Here is a 20672-nt window from a genome sequence, read left to right on the forward strand (position 1 = left end):
TGGGCCATCTGGCAACACTGATAGGAAACTGCCAACCAGTTCGGACTACCTTAACGTGCCCGAAAAATAGACCTACACCCAGTTTTACAATGCCTCGGTTAGCATACAGTAAGCTCAGAGAACTGAAATACCCTTTGCTTATGTGGAAAAGTGTAATGCTGAAAAATATTGAAGAGCCAAGATCCAGACTGAAAAAAGAGCTCAGCAGTCATGGCTCAAACAAACGTTTCAATAAAGATAATGCAAGTGCATGATTGGCCAATGCCACTTTTTTGGTGCTACTCTTCGAGCAAAATGCCCATACATGCAGTCTTACTATTCGGTGTACTTTATATATAGAAAAAAATATTATTTATAAAAATATTTATTTCTACATTATAGTGTATTGTATTCTAAAATACGCTTTTAAGAGAGAGAAATATTTTCTTAATATTGTTAAAGGGACACTCCACTTTTTTTGAAAATGTGCTCATTTTCCAGCTCCCCTAGAATTAAAAAAAACATTTGATTTTTTCAGCCGATCTCTGGGTCTGGCGGGACCATTTTTAGCATAGCTTAGCATAATCCATTAAATCGGATTAGACAATTAGCATCGCGCTCAAAAATAACCAAATAGTTTAGATATTTTTTCCTATTGTAAACTTAAAGAAGGAGGAGCAATGATATTATGCAGTGCCCGAAAATAGTCCCCTTAGTATCTTTCAATAGCAGGGGACTATTTTCAGGCACTGCATAATATCATTGCGCCTCTTGCAGCCATGTTACGGCAGCAAAGTCCTTGATTATTACGCCAGGATGAGAGTATAGTTCCTAGCCATCTCTGCCTAAAAAATCACAACTTTTCCATCAGTCTTAGTACACGATGTAACTACAGAAGAGTTTTAAATTTATATCTTAATATTTTTTGGCGCGATGCTAATGGATACTAATCAGATTCAATGGATTCTGCTAAGCTATGCTAAAAGTGTTCCTGCTAGACATGGAGACCAGATAAATGGATTCCAAAATGGAGTGTCCCTTTAAAGATCTTAAATTTGTTCCTAAATCATGTTATTGCAAGTCTAGACTACTGACATTATAATTATTGTAATCACATTGCTTTTCCACACACATCATTGTACAGCTCAGAATTGAGGGTGTTACTACATATATTATCACCCTTCTTTCCTTTTGTTTCAGACTGTAAGATGTCAGACAGTAACTACAAAGCTTCATCTAAAGCCTATTTCAAACCTCCCTTTGCAATATGCTCAGTCCACTTCTACACTCTAAAAAACAAACGGTGCTATATAGCACCAAAACAGTTGCTTTGGATCGTAACGATAGAAGAACCATTTTTAGTGCCATATAGCACCGGTGAAGAACCAGTGAAGCACCAGTGAAGCACCTGTGTAGAACCATATAGTGCTATGTAGAACCATATGTGGTGCTATATGGCCCCTATATGGTTCTACACTGGTGCTTCACTGGTGCTTCACTGGTTCTTCACCGGTGCTATATGGCACTAAAATGGTTCTTCTATCGTTACGATCCAAAGCAATTGTTTTGGTGCTATATAGCACCGTTTGTTTTTTTAGAGTGTAGAATAATTTTATGTGTTAGGTATTGTCATAATATTTGAATACAGTATTGATATAAACAATAACAAGAACAATCGTTAATATAATATATAGTCAAATTAGCATAATTTAAAGTCAAATAGTTTTTTTTTGCTGCTAAAAAGACTCCTTCTTCTCTTTTCTATGATTAATAATCTATTCTCCTTTCTCCTTATAACCTCACTTGACTGAGTGGGCCATTTCCAACCCCCCAAACTTCATTTAGTTTTTATTTCTTATGATCCAGTCCCTTTAACAGGCAATGGTGATCTGTTTCTTATGAATAAACACAGGATCATTGTGAGAATGTATAGTCTAGGAAATAACTTATCTAACATTGACAAATCAGAAATCCTCAGGTACTGTATAAGGTGAATGTGTATCCTAGCCACAGCCATTCATGTGTAATGTGTTCTGAGTTTTGACCTCCTATGGGAAATTAAAAAGATGTTTTAACGTTCTCACTCAAATTGTATTAAATTACCCCAGAATATATAAAAGACATGATTTTCATCATGCAAATCTAGAAGAATACCACAGAGATCTCAGATACGAAAACAGGGAGTGTGTGACATCAGTGTGTCATAAGTTGAGTTTATTGTTAATGCAACAATGAAAACACATGCTGCTCCGGATGGAAGTACTTTTGGTTTGCACTCCATCTCTCCTGGCCAAAAAGTCATGTTGTCCCAATGCACTGCTTAAAAATCGTGATTTATACAGTATTGTGCAAAAGTCTTAGGACAACACCACCAATTTTGTTGTTTTAGCAAAGATTTATTGTCCATCCATATTTATTTTCCACTCTTTTTATTAAGATACAAACAGAAAATACAGGAAATATGTATACACAAATTTAAAACAAAACAATTATCAGAACTAAATGTCTTCTTCAGGCGAGCTTTTTTGAGGAGACTGAAGTCACTTGATTAGAAGTAGAAATTAGGATTTAATTTTATTAAGATTTAAGAGATCCTGCAGTTTCCTGCTATTGCTCAAGTGGAAGGGGAGTTTACCCAAAATACTTGACACTTCAGCTTATACAGTTTTTAATACTACATACACATTTCCTGTATTTGGTTAGAATCTAATAAAGAGACTGAGATATAATTATATATGATCACTATACAATTGCAAATACCACAAATCTAATGGTAGCATGGTGGCCTAAGACTTTTGCACAGTACTGTAGATATAGAAGACTCTGTCTTAACCAGCCCAGGCTTCAGGCTTTAACCATGCATGACCTAAACTACAAATCCCAAGGGACTTCAGAAGGAGGTCAATTGACTAGAGTGACATGAAACATTCATGACATCATGACTGGATCCTAAAACATAGACTGTGGTGTCATAGCGCCACACAGTGGCCATTTGTGTGTATTACAATGTCTAAGCACTCCTATGTAATCCTAATTACATTGTAAAGTTCATTAGTAACCTGTCACTCTCTCCCACAGTTTGGCCGTGTGGATGCTCACTATCCAAAGGTCTGCGGTCACCAAGGAAACGTGCTGGACATCAAATGGAATCCTTTCCATGACAACATAATCGCATCTTGTTCAGAAGACTCCTCTGTGAGTAAGCTTAAAGTGTAACAGAGCATTATGTTTTCATCAATGCAAATAACCCTGCATGTTTTTATTATGTCAGGGTTAAATAATCCATGTAAACACATTTTTCAGAGACAATGCAATATGAAATTGTCCATGACTTCCTTGTGAGTACACAAAATGGCACCAATAACCTGTTCCAGGGAGAATCCTCATGGAGCAACGTGGAGTTAAAGGAATAGTTCACACAAAAATGAATATTCTGTCAATATTTACTGGTTACTTATTTGGTAACAAACCTGTATAAATGTCTTTGTTTACCATAAATGAACATAAAGATATTTTGAGGAATGTTTGTAACCAATGTAGGAATAATGAATATGGGGCCAAGTCAATGGGGCCTTTGATTGGTTTGGTTACAAACATTCCCCAAAATGTCTTCCTTTAGGTTCATAGGAATTAATACATTTATACAGGTTTGTAACATCATGAGAACGAGTAAATGATGACAGAATTTTCCTTTTTGGGTGAACTATCCTTTTGAGTGTCAAAAAATAAGAGCACAAGAGCACAAAAATAATGGTTTACACCAAAGACGGGGTTAAGAAATGACAGGGATAAATAAACATCACATTTCGTCTTAAAGTTTGCGGGTGTCCCATTTCAAGTAACCTTGCAAAATTATTAAGGAAGAAGTAATTGAAGTGCTATTTAAAATATCAAAGACAAAGGTAGCTTTTCTAAAATGTGCAATGGTTAACAACATTACTGCATTATACAAACAATATGGCACTGCAAAAAATTACTTTGTTACTTAGTATTTTTGGCTTGTCTTCAGTAGAAATATTAAAAAATTCTTAAATCAAGATGTATTTTCTTGATGAGCAAAATGACCTAAGAAAATAAGTCTAGTTTTAGACAAAAATTATACATTTAAGTGCTTAAAACTATCAAAATTATCTGCCAATGGGGTGAGAAAATGTTGCTTAAAGGATTATTCCATTTCTTAAAAAAAACCAGATAATTTACTCACCACCATGTGAACCAAAATGTTGTTGTTTTTTTGTTCAGTCGAGAAGAAATCTTTTTGAGGAAAACATTAGGATTTTTCTCATTTTAATGGACCCCAACACTTAACAATTTTAAATTCAGTTTAAAATTGTAGTTTCAAAGGACTCTAAACGATCCCAAATGAGGCATAAGGGTCTTATCTAGCAAAACGATTGTAATTTTTGGCAAGAAAAATAAAAAATATACACTTTTAAACCACAACTTCTCTCCTCCGGCTGTGTGACAAACCAGCGCGACCTCACATAATTGCATAATGAGTAAATTATTTGGATTTTTTTTAAGAAAATTGACTTATCCTTTAAATTAAGTGTTTAAGAAAACATAAAACTTATTTTTAGATTTTTTTTCTCACCCCATTGGCAGATAATTTTTATTGTTTTAAGCACAAATTCACTTAAATTGTATATTTTTTGTCTATAAACTAGACTTATTTTCTTAGGTCGTTTTGCTCATCAAGAAAAAGCATCTTAATTTAAGAATTTTTAGATATTTCTACTGAAAACAAGACAAAAATACTAAGTCAGAAAGTCATTTTTGCAGTGTACTGCATGGTTCTCTGGTATATCTTGAAATTGTAGCATTCTAGATTACATTCAATTTGAATTTGTTTAATGAAATCTCCCTGTCTGGTAATTTTGCGATTGTATATAACATTACACACTTTTATACATTTTTTGTAAGTTCTTCACTATTACACTGTCTCAGGTGAGAATATGGGAGATTCCTGATGGCGGACTGAGAAGGAATTTGACAGAGTCTGTATTAGAACTGTATGGCCACAGCAGGCGTGTGGGCCTCATAGAGTGGCACCCAACCACCAGTGGGATTCTCTTCAGTGCTGGCTATGACTATAAGGTAATGAAATCTTCTGCAACATGTTTGGCATTCTCATATAATAATATAAGACACAGATCTTAATCACTTGCACATAACAATATGGACAGTAATCCTGGATGATAAAGGATGCTAATACCTTTGCTCTCTCTTTGCAGATCCTGATCTGGAATCTTGAGATCGGGGAACCGGTGAAAATGATTGACTGCCACACAGACGTGATCCTCTGCATGACATTTAACACTGATGGCAGCTTGCTGGCCACCAGCTGCAAGGACAAGAAACTACGTGTCATTGAACCTCGCTCTGGCAAAGTACTGCAGGTGTGGATTAGTCACAGTAAAATATTTGTTCATGGGTGCAAAATAAACAGAAACACTCTGGCAGTCACATTCAGAGTTGTGTTAAGCTTTTTAGAGAATTAAATTGAGTGTCTTTTTTTAAAAAAAATAACAAGGAATTACAAACTTGCATTTTTTTAATAATTAAGAGAGAAAATATATTTTATATCCATTCATTTGTAAATAACATAACTAAAGTTTGTCACAAACCCTTTACAACTGTGAGAAAACATTAAGAGAACATTGCACAACTAAAATCTTTTCACTTTCTGTTGTCAAGCAGGAGGCGAATTTTAAGAATCACAAAGTGAACCGTGTTGTGTTCCTAGGCAACATGAAGCGACTCCTAACGACAGGTGTGTCTCGCTGGAACACACGCCAGATTGCTCTCTGGGATCAGGTGAGAACAACCTGTGTGTGTCTGTATGTTTTCCATGTGATTAATTCCCAAAACTCCACTCGAAATACACACTGTCCCTGCTGTCTGCATTGCCCTAAAGATATTACCCCCCTCTGAAAGTCATTATGGTTCCTTCTCCTCTTCTCCCCTATAATTAGTGTCTGATAATCACATTCATTGTTTCAGTGAAACGGCTACACCCAATTGCAGTGGGAAAGATTATTCGTAAAGAATATAGTCACTTTGTCCTAACCAACAGGTCATTGCTGGGGTTTTGAAATTATCTTGTATCTCGAAAGCTTTTTTGTTCAATGGGTAAAAATTGCACTTCACAAATCTAGGTTTATGGTGCATGATGATGTACTGCTCTTTAACGTGTATTCATGTCTACTTCTCAATGACAGGAGGATCTGTCCATGCCGATTATTGAGGAGGAGATTGATGGACTTTCAGGACTGCTTTTCCCCTTCTATGATGCAGACACACATATGCTCTACTTAGCAGGCAAGGTACACATTACCCCATACTGATTCCCAAAAGTGCCTGCACAAACGTTATTCATACATATAATGTTGAATAAAAAATACGTAGCTTCAAAATTTATTTGAGTACTTGTGGTGTATTTAAAAATGTACAGATGATGACTTGATAATGAAAATGATTTACTTTGAACTGATTCAATTGTGTATTGTAGGGTGATGGAAACATCCGATATTATGAGATCACCCAGGAGAAACCCTACCTGCAGTATCTGATGGAGTTTCGGTCCCCTGCACCTCAGAAAGGGCTTGGTAAGCCTGAATTCATGATTACACTACATTTACATTTACACTTTTTTCCAAAGAAACTTACTTTGCATTCAGATTATATATGAAACAGAATTTTCCCAAAAATAGGTACTACTACTTAAGTTACAGGAAGTTCTCATCTGTTGTCCTGTCATATGTGTGCTCTGATAGGAGTGATGCCAAAACATGGGCTGGATGTAGGAGCGTGTGAAGTCTTCCGATTTTATAAGTTGGTGACTCTGAAGGGCCTCGTTGAGCCAATCTCGATGATCGTGCCCAGAAGGGTAAGCATAACAGCCTGTTACTTCACCATGTCCCCTAATAACTTATTTACATGTATTGCATCTTGACTTGCAGTTTTATTCAATGAATAATTAAGAACTCACACTGTAAGGTGAAACAAGTTTGTGCAAGACATTCGTTGTGTGAGGTTCAAAAATCCAAAATTATTTGTCGTCTGAGGTCCGTGCATGAGCCGGCATCATCTGGATTCATCTGACGTCTTTGTGGGATTCTGGTCTATAGTTGAATATCCTGCATAACATCTTAATGTTTTAAGCTTGATGAAGTAATCCATCATCTCTGAATTGCTGGTGTCAACCCATTAAAATAAGAGTAGTAGTTAACCATGTAATAGTCCCCTGTAGAAGGAGTCTGGCCCATTATCTACAGGCTTTAAAAGCAGAGAGAGTGAATGCATCTTCTCTACCCCACAATTTCAATGCAACCTGCCATGATCTCTAGCTACCAACCCACAGCTATCATTAATAATGATAAAAGATTAAATTAAATGTTACCATAACCTGAAATCAATCTTAAACTACACAGGTGGATGTTATTTTTGTCTGATATACAGTACTGTGCAAAAGTCTTAGGCCACCATGCCAGATTTAGATTTGTTGTTTTTGCAATGTTATAATGGTCATATAATTGTTTCTCAGTCTCTTTAATAGAATACAACCAGAAAATACAGGAAATGTGTACTGTATATATGATTAAAAACTGTATAAAATTGTAAACTGATGTGTCACGTTTTTAGGGTAAACTCCCCTTCCACTTGAGCAATAGCAGGAAACTGCAGGATCTCTTAAATCTAAATCAAATTAAATCCTAAAAAACGCTCCAGATGTGTTTATTGCCAAGAGGTCAGAGGAAAACACAGACAATGCCTAAAGCAGACATTTAGTCCTGAATTTTTATTTTTTTATTTTACATATTTCCTGTATTTTTTCTGTAGTTCGTATCTTAATAAAAAAGAATATTGAAAAATAAATATGGTTGGACATTAAAACTTCTAAAACAACGAGTCTGGTGGTGGTGGCCTAAGACTTTTGCACAACACTGTATATTCCTAAATAAACTCTACATGAAGCATTTCAATTTGAAGTTTAATCTGCAATTTGTACATGCACAGACAATATAAGTGCATATGACTTCTTAAGCAAAGCTCTTAGAGTCAGCAGTAAAACGATAAGTAGATAATAATCATCATCATCATCATCGTAAAGAGAACTGTCAGGGCTACATATACAATAAATAAAATATACAAACTGTAAGACTCTAATAATATAAGAGAATTGCTTCTCCTGGGATGATAAACCGGATAAGACCTTAATTCTACAAACAGAGTTAAAACATTTAAGAAAACCTCCTTTCTTTGCAGTCAGAGACATATCAGGAAGACATATACCCCATGACCGCTGGGACAGAACCTGCTCTCTCGGCTGATGAGTGGCTCAGTGGAGTCAACCGAGGTGAAGGTTTTTTACAATTTTCTAATTTTGAAACAAACTGAAACGAAAAGCTTATAGTGGAACTGTGACTGTGTCCGCACATCTAGGTCCTGTGCTAATGTCCTTGAAAGAGGGGTACAGCCGACCCAACAAGCTGGTGTTCAAGGCCCCAGTGAAGGAGAAAAAGGCGATGGTGGTCAATGGAATAGACCTGCTGGAAAACGTGCCTCCTCGTACCGAAAATGATGTGACTATTTTATTACTAAGATACGATGAATTTTTTTGTTGTTGTTGAAGTATTGAAAAGGCATACATTTTTTCCCTATTAACATTAACATTTTAGTAAAGTGTCTTAAGATCCACAAGTCCTCATTGATCAGTTATATTTAAAGCTTAAAGGTTTGTTATAATGGAAATAATATTATTATGAATAATAAGTGCCTTGTTTGTAAACACTCAAAGAGCAAGCTAAAAGTGACAAGAAATAAAAGCTGTTAAAGTCTTGTATTACATGTGTAAGGTATACAGTATGTATGATTGTAGAACATTGAAATGCATGCGCGTGTGTACTAAACCCATTGCATTGTGCTCCACAGCTCCTGCGAATGTTCTTCAGGCAACAGGAAGAGTTACGGCGACTAAAGGACGAGCTCACTCAGAAAGACGTTAAGATCCGACAGCTTGAGCTGGAGCTCAATAACATAAGAAACAGCCCAAACATCAACAACAATAATGACAGCAATGGTAGCAGCATTTGACATGGGATCTCTACTGTTACTGTTGATCTCCTCTCCTACAGTAACTGCAGGTCCCCAGCACTGCTGAAACCCCATGTGTGCCTCCTTTACCCACAATATCCCACCTTCCAGATCTCAGAAGACCGAGCACTTTGTTTAGCAGTGTTTCGATCTAACCCTCAGTGTTCACCTCACAGCTAGTGTGCTAAATGGATTTTAAAGGCGCGATGTGAAAACTCTCCCATCAGATGACCTTCATTCACGCTGCCGATGTACCTGCGGTGGACTGATTCTTCATATATTAAAGTGAAGAGTTTGAAGTGAAGACACAAAACTTTCACGGATGTACAAGGGAGATGTGGTTAAAAAGGTAGTGCAGAGGGTTATGAACAGAAAGGGCTTATTTGTTTTTTATATTTTTTTAACCTTTCTCTTTCCATCTTTTCACACATTTGAATGTTTACCGCAAGAGTTATAGTCTTGCATGGGATTGGTTGTAAAATAACTTGGTACAAGCTTTTATTTGCATTATCATCTCATAACTGTAGACTTTTTAGAAGCTGTAGAATTATTTATTTAATTATTTTTAATTAGCCATTATTATAGCTTTATAAACTCAGTTTATAGCCATCATGTCATGAAAAGTAATGTCATACAAGCTTTAGTCCAGGTGTTAACAGTAAAACTATTGATTAGGTTTGTTAAGCTCGTACCCACAGCGATCATTCAATGTAGAATGCTCAAAACTCACAGAGCGGTAATAATACACAATAGGTGATAGTGACATACTTTAAAAATTAACCTTTTACTAACGTGAGCTGGAGACTCTTGAGTTGCTCTGTGTAATGTGCTTGTATGTCCTCTTTACATGCAATACACAGTTAAGGATGCTGAGCAGTCAATAGAGGGTTTATTAAGGGTCTACAATTAGGTGAACTAAGTGATAAACTTGAGGATGAATAAGCAATGTCTAAATAAGTTTTACAAAGGTCTCAGTCTCTGTACCCCGCAGATATCGTACATGTAAAACAATGAGAGGGGGTCGTTTTAATTCAATAGTGAGTTCAGCTGTAAGATGAATACATTTGTGTTTGAATGACTGACTGATTGATTTATAAACCATAATGACATAACATTTCATTTAAATCACATTTATTTATTTATTCAATTTTTAAAATTGTTAAGTACCTCTTTTAGCCATCTTATAGTCTTTTTCCTGTCGATCTACTGAGGTCATTGTGATCTTGGCTTATAACCATTCATTATCTTTACCAAATGGCTGGACTATTACACAGATAGCTTCTAATATTCGATTATTGTACATTGTATTCAGCTTTAAAATGTTTGATGGTTAAGGACAAACGCCTCATTGGGAAATTTATGTTACAAATGCAGTCACCTCTTTTCTAAACTCTATACATATACTTTGCCCTTACAAGATCAAATCAAGTTGAAATCAAATCAAGTTAACACATGGATCAGCTGTGAACAATAGGTTTTCAAGTATACATTTTTTAATTATACCTAATCTTTCCTAAAATATAATGATTGCTTAATTTAAAAATGATCTATTGAGGATAAATAAGGCCTCAGACCTGTCAACCAGTCCAGCATGCATAACACGCTGCTGTACTGAACATTTAGCGATACATATAGTAATATTTTGCTTTTACCAAATGTGACCCTGCCTGTGGAAACCCAGCTTAAGTATTTTTGTGAGACATAAAATCGTCCTGCATATGCAAAGAACTGTCTGTGAAAATATAACCTTCTTAAATACTGACTAAAACCACGGTAAACATTATTGAAATGAAAGTGTCTGATGTTTCTCATTTCATAATTACATTATAAGACTTTAATCTGGATTTCACAGACAGGGTCACATTTAATGAAAATTAGGAGCCTCAAGCTTTGTACATATTTGCCTTACAAAACAATATAAGAAAGTGCATTTCACCATTTCAAACAGTAGGGGGCAGCAATACCACAGTTTTGCACAGTCACTGCATAGGCCCACACATTGGCGTTCAGCTAAACATTATTAGGGATTACAGACATTACAACAGTGGCGTAGTGAGGATCTGTCTTTCGTAGCCTATGTGAGGTTAGTGTGTTGAGGACAAACATTACCTGAAGGGGCCAAATCAGATTTTTTCAGGCAACACTGATATGCACAAATACTCTCGTGTCTTATAATTCAAAGTTTATAATTTTGGGTGCAGATGTATGAGGGTTATTATTTTGGATGTTCGCACGTGTGAATTGCCTGAGTATCTACCCAATGTTCAGGCTCCATATTTTAGCAAGACACTCACTGTCTACACAAGCACAATTAATGCTGAAATATTTCATGCTGGGAATAATTTCGTTCTAAAGAATTATGAGGCAAGGCATTTGGCTAACCTTTGCCTTTGAATAAAATTACATATATTAAAGGGTATTCTTTATTCTGTATGCTTTTTAGTGATTTACACTCTGACTACTGCATGTCACACAAGAAGGTAACTGTGGGCAAAATAGAAAGCACTACTTAAGCAAGACCACTACCCCTGCGTTGTGTCTCTAGAACTAAATGACGTTGAATTACATTAATTGTCCATTATGACAAGTCTTCTTATATGGGTTGACATCTGTCTGCAATGCTTGTAAGTTATTAAAGGCACATGCTTTTAAAGTACATACTCATTTGAACAAAAATGCTGACTTCTGTTAATGTGAAATCTGAAGTCTTCTTTTTAATAAAAATTGCAACCAGAATGATGCGACAACCGGATACAGCTCAGTTAATATTATGTATACTTTCATTTTAAACCATCGGTAAGTCACTTCTGAATATTTACATAATATCCGTTAAGTATAATCAAAACAATATACAAGCTATTTTCCCTGAGCTTCACATTTATAATTTGCCCAATATAGCAGTGGCAATCTGACACGTGCCACTTTAAAAACAAGATTTGAAATACACAACCTATTGATCAATTGTGCAATCATGTCCAATTACATTCTTATTACAATATGTGGATTTTCTGTGGCCAAAAAGTAAGCTGTCAGAACAGACATTTCAAATTACCATACAGCTGCTTGTTTTCATTCATTTTATTACAGTTAATGGTTACAACTGAGATTATTTGTGAAAATGTCTGCCATTATCAAAGGGAATCAGAAAAAAATATATTTGGTCATTATTTACAAAGAACACAAAACCTCTGAACTATCCACACAAAAAGGGAGAAAGGGTTTGGGACTCATTTGACAAGGGCAGACATTCGGCTCTGAACATTAAAAAAAAAATAATAATAATCACATTGAGAGGTTGAACTGTGCATGTCCAAGCAGACATAATGATGTATTCTTCATGCCTAAACAGCACGTCACATGGTGGTGGTGGTGATGATGATAATAATGAAAACGCCAAAGAAACGCAATACACAAATAAAAGATGCAATAAAAAAGTGGGTTAGAAAAATGTTCTTCCTTGAAATCCAGTAGTCAACTTTAAAATAGAGTCAGCCATGCACTTCTAAAAGGTTTTTGGTTGTTGTTTTTTTTTTGTTTTTTTTAATACATAAGTCATCACCAGCATTTAGGCATCAACAGTAAAGAGAGGGAAAAATTACAAAGAGCATACTGGTCTTTCCAACAATAATAAATTTCCACACTGTGTTGTCAGCCATGAAGAGCTTTTGGAGAAAATGAAAGAAATCAAACTGAAAGTACAAACCAAACCAAAAGAAAAACAACAACAACGGCAACAACAACAAAAAAATGAGGCTAAAAACAAATATTTAAACTGTGTCCTCGTTTATGCTAAGCCCACCCCCTACCATTTGAATACCTCCCCAAACCATCGCAGAGTGACAACAGGACAGATATACAGGGGTTAAACGGTCAGGTCACAAATGGGGAGTGCACGTTCAGTCATCATCTTCCTCCCCTTCCTCATCCAACTCTCTTTTTCTCTTCTGACCCCGTTCTGCCTCTGTAAACACAACACAGGAGGACCAGATTTTTTAAAGGTTTGTTTTTGCTTACAACACTGAAAAGCTGTTACCATAGCCGCTCAACTCTTGAGGCTAAAATGAGGGATTGTAACTCTGACAATTAGCAAAACCGTTAAAAAAATGCTGTAACTTACCATCTTCTTCATCATCTACCTCGCCATCATTCAAATCCTCTTCCTCCTCTTCCTAAAATTTAGACAAGGTAATGTATGATGAGATACAATGTATGTTTCTATATCAAGCACATTAACGTTTCAAAGCATATACCTCTCCACTGATGTCCTCTTCTTCCTCCTCTTCTCCCTCTTCATCATCCTCCTCTTCCTCTCCCTCCTCTTCATCTTCATCTCCTGGAGCTGCATCCTCATCATAGTCCTCTTCTTCTCCCTCTGTAGACAAAATAATGTCAACGAAAATTGTTTTGCCTGACATCAATTAAGGGGGAAATCTAGATCAGACTCTTTAAAAGCATACCCTCATCATCATCGTCGTCATCATCTAGCCCTTCAACGTATGCTTCCGTATCAGAGTCTGGAGCCTCTTTATCTTCTTTGTCATATCCATCGAGATACGTCAACTGAGGGAGCAGCTTGAAAACATTTTCCCTGTAGTCATTCAGGTTTGTCACCTCGCAGTTGAATAAGTCTAAACTTTTGAGGCTTTCCAATTTTTTCTGTTGACAAAACACAAAATTTTAACTACTGCAAATTAAAAGCAAGTCAACTAAAATGTTAGACAATGTGTTTAACGAGTAATATACAAGTAGCTAATGAACTCCAATGATATCCAATGACTGGGACTTACCAAGGGTTCGATGGTGCTGAGATCTTTAATTTTGTTGCCACTGAGGTTGAGATGGGTGAGGTTTGCACATTTCTCTGCCAGTACCTCAAGACCCCCTGAGATTCTGTTATCGCTAAGCTCGAGCTGTAGAGAATACACCGTATTAAAAATACTTTTCAAAAGTCGACCAAATATTAAACAAAGTATGTTTTTTTATTGAAGTAACCCATTAAAATAATAAAAAACTATTCAGGATAAATATGTTAGTTATTTACCTTTTTCAGTTTGTTTAGCTTCGGCAAATTGGCAACTGATGTTAAGCCTACGTTGATTGTGCTTAGAAATTCCAGTTCCACAAACTCATCAGTCAGACCCTCAATTTTGCCCTCATTTGACCGACAGTTGTCGAGCACAAGTTCTTTCACCTAGCAAAAGGGGCAAATTCACATCAAAATTACACTGTTACTCAATACAACACCTGTAACAGTCCCTGCTGAGCAACTAAAAACCAACAGGAAGATCTTAAGGTAGGCCGGCTGGTTAATGTGCCTGCAAGTCTATCACACATCTATATTGATAAGTTGGGGAGAGTGCCAGGAACCTTGTAAAATTATGTTTGTATTATGTTCATGCATCAGAACTGCTTTATAGTGTGGTTATTATTGGTAACAGACCTTGATGGTTTACTTTCTGTTTGTTAACAACTATCAATAATTAGGTAATTGTAAATTTGTAAAAAGAAACTTGTGTTCATTATTTAAAAAAAAAGAATAAATGGAGTATTAAACATGGATGGAAATATACATACCACACAAAATAGAGTTAAATAATGCTGCCTACAGTAAGAAAGGGGGGGGGGTTGTTTTAGGGCTTTGCCGCGTGTAAATGACAAACATCTCACATTTGACTCCCACTCCATTTACCCCTTACAACAAAATGGCTGACTCCGCAACAAGCGGCGTACATTACAGAGGGTATTGTATGTTTACTAGTGCTTGGATCTTCAAATAGCAAAGAAAAGACGCGTTAAAGACAGACTGGGCGTTTCAAAAAATGCATTACATTGTCTCGGAACAGCAAAGACACGAGGACGGGCACAAGAATTCACGAGTAGGAGGGGCAGAAAAGCGCATGATAATGCAACCGAGTCGGTCTTTAAGCGAAAGGTATCGACTTCCGCGCAATAAAATCCAATTTTCGGGTTTTTACGCGCTTGACTCTGAATAATCATCATTTCCGATCGTTTCAAAGCGTCCTGGCGCCGAAAACGAATCTGTGCTCCATTAAATACCGTGCGTCTTTGTTGCTGGTTAAAATGGCGGCTTGTCCTAGATCTTGGATCTAGATCAGCGCAGCTTCAAGTTGCGTAGAGCTCGCATAAGCGCCCAGTCTGTGTCAATAACAGCCAAAGCCACACGGCTGAAAATCTATTTCTACCACCGGTGGATACAAACAGAGGGCACATAATTGACGATCAGGACGCAGTTATGACATTTTAATTACGACTTACATTATACTGTATTTAGGTATGCGTAAAGGGGCGATAACAGGGACCTTGATAATGTTGCACTGGAGTCATCAGAGAACGCAATTACACGTATTGGAGCATTGACATTAAACCCCTGAGGTTATTTTTAAGAGAAAGTGCGCTCTAATTTGGTCTTTGCATCTAGGCAATCAATGTCGTCGACATATAATGCCGTTTTCAATAGGTTTGAGCAGCTTTACGCAACTAGATATGCTGTGACACGATTCTTTTCTACAACACGATGTAACAACAAATGCGTGGTTCCGCACATTTTCCTCTCCAAATCATAGAGGTGAACATTAGTTACGTGAGAAACCCCCACCATAAGATCCCGCCTGGGCATTTATATAACTTTATTATGAACATTTATATTATATATTCGTTTTACACTAAATCCATATATAAAATACGTCTTGCTGAAAAGAAAACACGAAATTTGGTTACCACAAAAGCTACCCGTCAAATCTACAGCAATTCACAAAATATGTCCCACACAACAAGTTACCGAACTGGCCAATGACCACTTTCACCGACATGTATGAATGTAGAAATGAAAATGGATGTGCGAAAGTGTAAGATACGTGAAACTGACAGCAGGCTACTTTTGCAGCACTAAGGATGCAAAGGAAAAGGGCGCGTTCAGGGGCTACAAAGTTACAAATATGGCTTCTCACGCCGCTTCCCTTGTTTATACCCTGAATGCATGGAGCTCTCAGTTTCCGAGCCGAGCATCAATCAAAAGATTTGTCGAAAGTAAAAAAGCAATTAAACTGTTAAACTTATGGCCCGTATATGGCCATATCGAGATAACAATACGTAGGGTTCTAGGCTTGTAACAAAGTCGCCGCAAACTTTTCATTCAAGACATCATCAACTTGACGCGTGCACATCTAGCGTTGTCCATCCACGCAGAACTACTCCAACCAACAGTTAAATGAAATTATACCCCTTAGAAATAAATAAAGATGCTTACGTCTGATGGCGTTCGGTTCCGCAACTCCAAGTGAATTCTCTTTTTCATATCCATCTTATTAAACTCTAAACGAGTGATTTAAACCAAAGAGCGCAGTTAGACTTGAAGTCTTTGCTGCACATTCAGCTATAGCCTCTTAACAAACTAGCTGTTGCGAGTCTCACAAACTTGATGCCTCAGTGGGTGGGAGTTGGGTGTGGGATTGTCGTCACCGGCGACCAATGAGGAATGGTGAATGGACTGTGAAAAAACCTACAACTAGTGCGGCGACCAATCAAAGCTCGATCACAAACTGGGTGGGGTTACATGAACTGTTTGGTTGATCCAGAGAATCTGTTTTAGGGTGACATCTATGCGATAAAACCAAGCGAACTGTCGAAAGCGCCAAAGACTAAACAAGAGTAGGATAGTTACTTTAGGAAATGGTGATTTATCTTCACTTAAACAAGTTATAAGGAAACAAATGTAAGTCTCTTCAAACGTATTTTGAAATAAGCGGATGTGTTGGTTGGAAAAATTGCAACCGTCATGTCAACGAAGTTGACGATGGCTACACATAATGCATGTAATGACTCATTGCTTTGTGGTTTTTTATAAGAAAATAGTTGATCGGCAGGTAGTACGGTCACTTTGGACTGATGTATGTTAAACCACCAGAAAAACACGACCCCTCCCCCTTTTGAGAGTCGTTTCAGGAGGGAATCCACAGTGGCAATCACCAACCATATCTGCGCTAAAATCTGAACTTTTCTTTTAGTTTATCGTGAATACGTGTTATACCTAAATATATCTCCTCACGTGATGAAACGTCACCCTTTTAAAGTAATAACCGATTAGCAATGTAAGCTGATTCCGCATATTTTAAATGCTAATGTGTAAATAGCATCATTGTAGATTTAGCCGTTAGGGCAAAATCGAAATGAACGAACTAGATATATCCTAAAGGCATGCAACTGTAAAATATACATAATGCAAAAGTGGTGATATAACAACAATCGTTGCAGTTTAATCTTTACACTTGATAGTGCTGTACGTGAGCTCGCGCTTCAGCCGCACAGACAAGTTTCCAGTCCTCGCTGGTTTTATTAAAAACAAGCTTGTCACATGCACTTGACTGCCACATCGCACACTCCAACCACGGGCCCACGCTTTTTTCCTACAGTTCAAACCAGCCAATCATATTTTAGGGGGAGCATTCACTTCCGCTTCTCACTTTGTATCGTTGGTATTAAGGGAAAAAACAAGGTCACCTGACTATGCCCGGCGCCATCTTGACTCGCAAAATACAACACATTCAAATATTTATAATACCATTTATTGACTCTTAAAACGAACAAAAAGCAATAGACTTTACCTATATTTGATGTCATGTGTGTCGCTCCGCTACCCCTTAGAAAAAACTGTAGAGCAACTGCTTGGCGCATGATTGTTTTCACAAGTGCACCGGCTGGGTTGTTTGTTGAGAGAGCGCATTTCACTGGCGACTCTGTCGTTTTATAACGTTATTTCGAAATCTGTGCACACCAGGACATTTTGCCCTTGAAGAAAACAGAAAAAATCTTCTCCTCTGAAGCTGGCCATTGATTCCAACCCGCGCAAGCAGGCTATTCTCAAGCCCTTTTGATTGTACTTGCGCATTAGTTGAGACCATTTTTCCTCTGGGTGTGTCTCTCTCACTCGTTGTCTGAACGCCCTTGCTAGCAGTACTGCATCAACTGTGTGTGGATTGCATTGCAGAGTGCGTGCAAGATGTGCGCAGAGCCAAATCGTATTCGCACGGTTTGTGGCACACATACGCGTATTGTCTCTCCCTTTATCGCCACATACGGCTAACTTATATGTGTGTAAATGGCAAATAACGTCATTAAGAATAAACGGACAAATTAGTGAATTTACGTGATCTGGTTTGGCCATCAAAGAAAAAAATCGCTTTCAGGAAACTACTTTTTGCGCGGAAGGCTTTGTTGTTTTAAGAGTGAGAAAGGAGACCACGTTTAATGGCACACTGCATTTGACATTAAACAACAGGGTTTGGTTGAACCTAGATTAACAAGGATAATCCCCATCAAATTATTACAAGCAAAAAACCTTAGTCATTTGCAATATAAAACGACAAAATATTTTTCTCATCTTGGTGCATCACTCATTATGTGAATGTTAGTCATTACAGTATCATAAACACATTCACTGTGTGCCTTGCAAAAGTCAACTGTATGTTACTCAGTATAGCAGCACAGTCATTTCTGCAAGACTTAAAAAGTGAGATGAATAGAGTGCAAAGACTTCATAACACTGCAATTACAGTGAAATTCAATAGGGCACCCATTGAATGTAGTGAACCACAATGATGCAGGTGCTTAGTTCTTGCCACTTCATGCTGTATAACATAAAAGAACAAGTCCTGTCCTAAATTATTAACTCATCCATCCCGGATCTATTAGTTTAATGGATAGATGGCTCCAATAACCAATTAAACACAGAGGGAAGCAATTTGGGGTAAAATAGTTAAAGATCATGCACTTCTTGTTGCAACTAATCTTTCAGTGCTCTTTTGTAGTAACCTCATATATAATTTCGAATATTTCAGAATATATTCTAAATGGTTAAAGGGGACATTTCACAAGACTTTTTTTTTAAGATGTAAAATAAATATTTGATGTTCCCAGAGTACATATGTGAAGTTTCAGCTCAAAATAACATATAGATATAATAGCATGATAAATTGCCACTTTGTGGGTGTGAGCAAAAATGTGCCGTTTTGGGTGTGTCCTTTAAAATGCAAATGAGCTGATGAAATGCAAACACTGATTAAAATGATGATGGTGGTTTCTTGAAATTGAATCTCAGTTGTGCTGTCAATTATTTCTCGTTCTCTTTCTTCTCCCTGCACTAAATGGCAGTGTCGTGGTTGGATACTGCAGATTAGGGGCGGTATTATTATATTAAGATCCCCTTCTGACATCACAAGGGGAGCCAAATTTCAATTAACTATTTTTTCACATGCTTGCAGAGAATGGTTTGCCAAAACTAAGTTACTGAGTTGTTCTCAAATTTCTAGGTTGATAGAAGCACTGGTACCCCAATTATAGCACTTACACATGGAACAAGTCTGATTTTCATGATATGTCCCCTTCATTATCAGATTCATAGATAACTTTATTAGTGATCTAAGCTCTTTTGGGCCTTATAGCTTTTGGTCATGAAATATCTTATAAATCCTGCCCATGCTGTTTGCATTTTTGCATAATGTTTTGCACCTTGTTAAGAAAATGTCTGCTAAAATATGCGGAAGAGATTTGGAGAGTGTTCTGTTTCCATTCAGCCTATCCTTTTGCACCTAGTGGATGGTTTATAATAAGAGGTTTCTTTCAAAATGAGGATTTTCTGGATGAAACGTGTTAGCAACAATCTCATCTTCATACTTCATTCATTTTGTACCATGCTGGACAATTCGATAGAGTTCATCTGATTGCCAGTGCATTATGTACAACATATTCCCATAAAAGAGATAGAAACATCGAAGCAGTGACAGTGATGAAAATGCTATTGGCAACAGATTTACAGAACTGAAGAATATGCCTTTAAGCTGTTGCATAGGGTACGTCATGTTTTGGTCTCTATTAGTAATGATAATTGTCTCATTCTGTTTATGAGAGTTGAAGGTTGTGGTCTCCAGAAACATGAATGGCTCGGCAATGTTTCCACTCAAATCCCAAGTAAATGCCAATAGGAGATGGGAGGATGTCTGTTGTGAAAGAGTGACCTGAATTCTGACCTGTTTGTAAGTTGTATAACTGTTTTTGTCAACATGTCAAAACAATTTGCCATTTTGCAGGAACACCACTAGATGGCAGTCTTTAATAGTCTGAAAAACTGTAGCTTACCAAAAAGATTTTTTTGAGGGCTGCAGACTGCTATACAGTTAAATGTTTGGCTCTATTAGAGATGGAAATATATATTAGCTCAGATTGTATTAGCCGTTGTCGAGATTTTTTTTAGCATTGCTAGGTTAGAGTATTGTAACACTTTCTTTGTTGCAGATATGTATGACACATCATAAATCAATTGCATTTTGGTGCCATCTGCTGGTGTGTTAGTCTAGAGCTTGACTCAAAACCTAAATTATTTTTCTTTAAATATTTTAAATGTTTCCATACATACCTACAGATATTGTCTATATAAATCATGACCATGTCCAAATACCATATTCGGTGTATGTATATGTTATGTATATCATATATGTTCGTGTTCTTGGCTGGGACAGAATTGCATTAAAATGTTTGACCACACGAGGGCAACCTAGGAAAACAAGTGAACACACAGCCTGAAT

General features: G+C 36.9%; 2 protein-coding genes across 5 annotated transcripts in view; one reads left to right on the forward strand and one right to left on the reverse strand.

Annotated features, from left to right (window-relative positions):
- coro2ba (coronin, actin binding protein, 2Ba) overlaps positions 1 to 11506 on the forward strand; it is a 50342-nt gene extending 38836 nt beyond the window's left edge. For 3 of the 4 annotated variants that reach the window (XM_065267731.1, XM_065267733.2, XM_065267734.1), the window contains exons 3-12: positions 3058 to 3174; positions 4927 to 5076; positions 5214 to 5378; positions 5677 to 5796; positions 6201 to 6305; positions 6491 to 6587; positions 6756 to 6868; positions 8248 to 8338; positions 8425 to 8564; positions 8914 to 11506. In XM_065267731.1, coding sequence (XP_065123803.1) covers positions 3058 to 3174; positions 4927 to 5076; positions 5214 to 5378; positions 5677 to 5796; positions 6201 to 6305; positions 6491 to 6587; positions 6756 to 6868; positions 8248 to 8338; positions 8425 to 8564; positions 8914 to 9075 — 1260 coding nt within the window. In that variant the 3' untranslated portion in view covers positions 9076 to 11506. The remainder of the gene's footprint in view (positions 1 to 3057; positions 3175 to 4926; positions 5077 to 5213; positions 5379 to 5676; positions 5797 to 6200; positions 6306 to 6490; positions 6588 to 6755; positions 6869 to 8247; positions 8339 to 8424; positions 8565 to 8913) is intronic. The other variant, XM_065267732.2, reaches the window with a different exon arrangement.
- A 632-nt stretch (positions 11507 to 12138) lies between these two features.
- On the reverse strand, positions 12139 to 16505 carry anp32a (acidic (leucine-rich) nuclear phosphoprotein 32 family, member A). The gene is made up of 7 exons (XM_065267735.2): positions 16343 to 16505; positions 14117 to 14266; positions 13863 to 13985; positions 13533 to 13731; positions 13326 to 13447; positions 13193 to 13244; positions 12139 to 13036 (listed from the first exon to the last, which is right to left on the reverse strand). Exons 1-7 carry the CDS (start codon positions 16394 to 16396, stop codon positions 12972 to 12974), a joined length of 765 nt encoding a protein of 254 aa, XP_065123807.1. The 5' UTR covers positions 16397 to 16505; the 3' UTR covers positions 12139 to 12971.
- Positions 16506 to 20672: the final 4167 nt, after the last annotated feature.

This window comes from Paramisgurnus dabryanus, chromosome 2 (assembly GCF_030506205.2).
Source record: "Paramisgurnus dabryanus chromosome 2, PD_genome_1.1, whole genome shotgun sequence".
Classification (NCBI taxonomy): Eukaryota; Metazoa; Chordata; class Actinopteri; order Cypriniformes; family Cobitidae; genus Paramisgurnus; species Paramisgurnus dabryanus.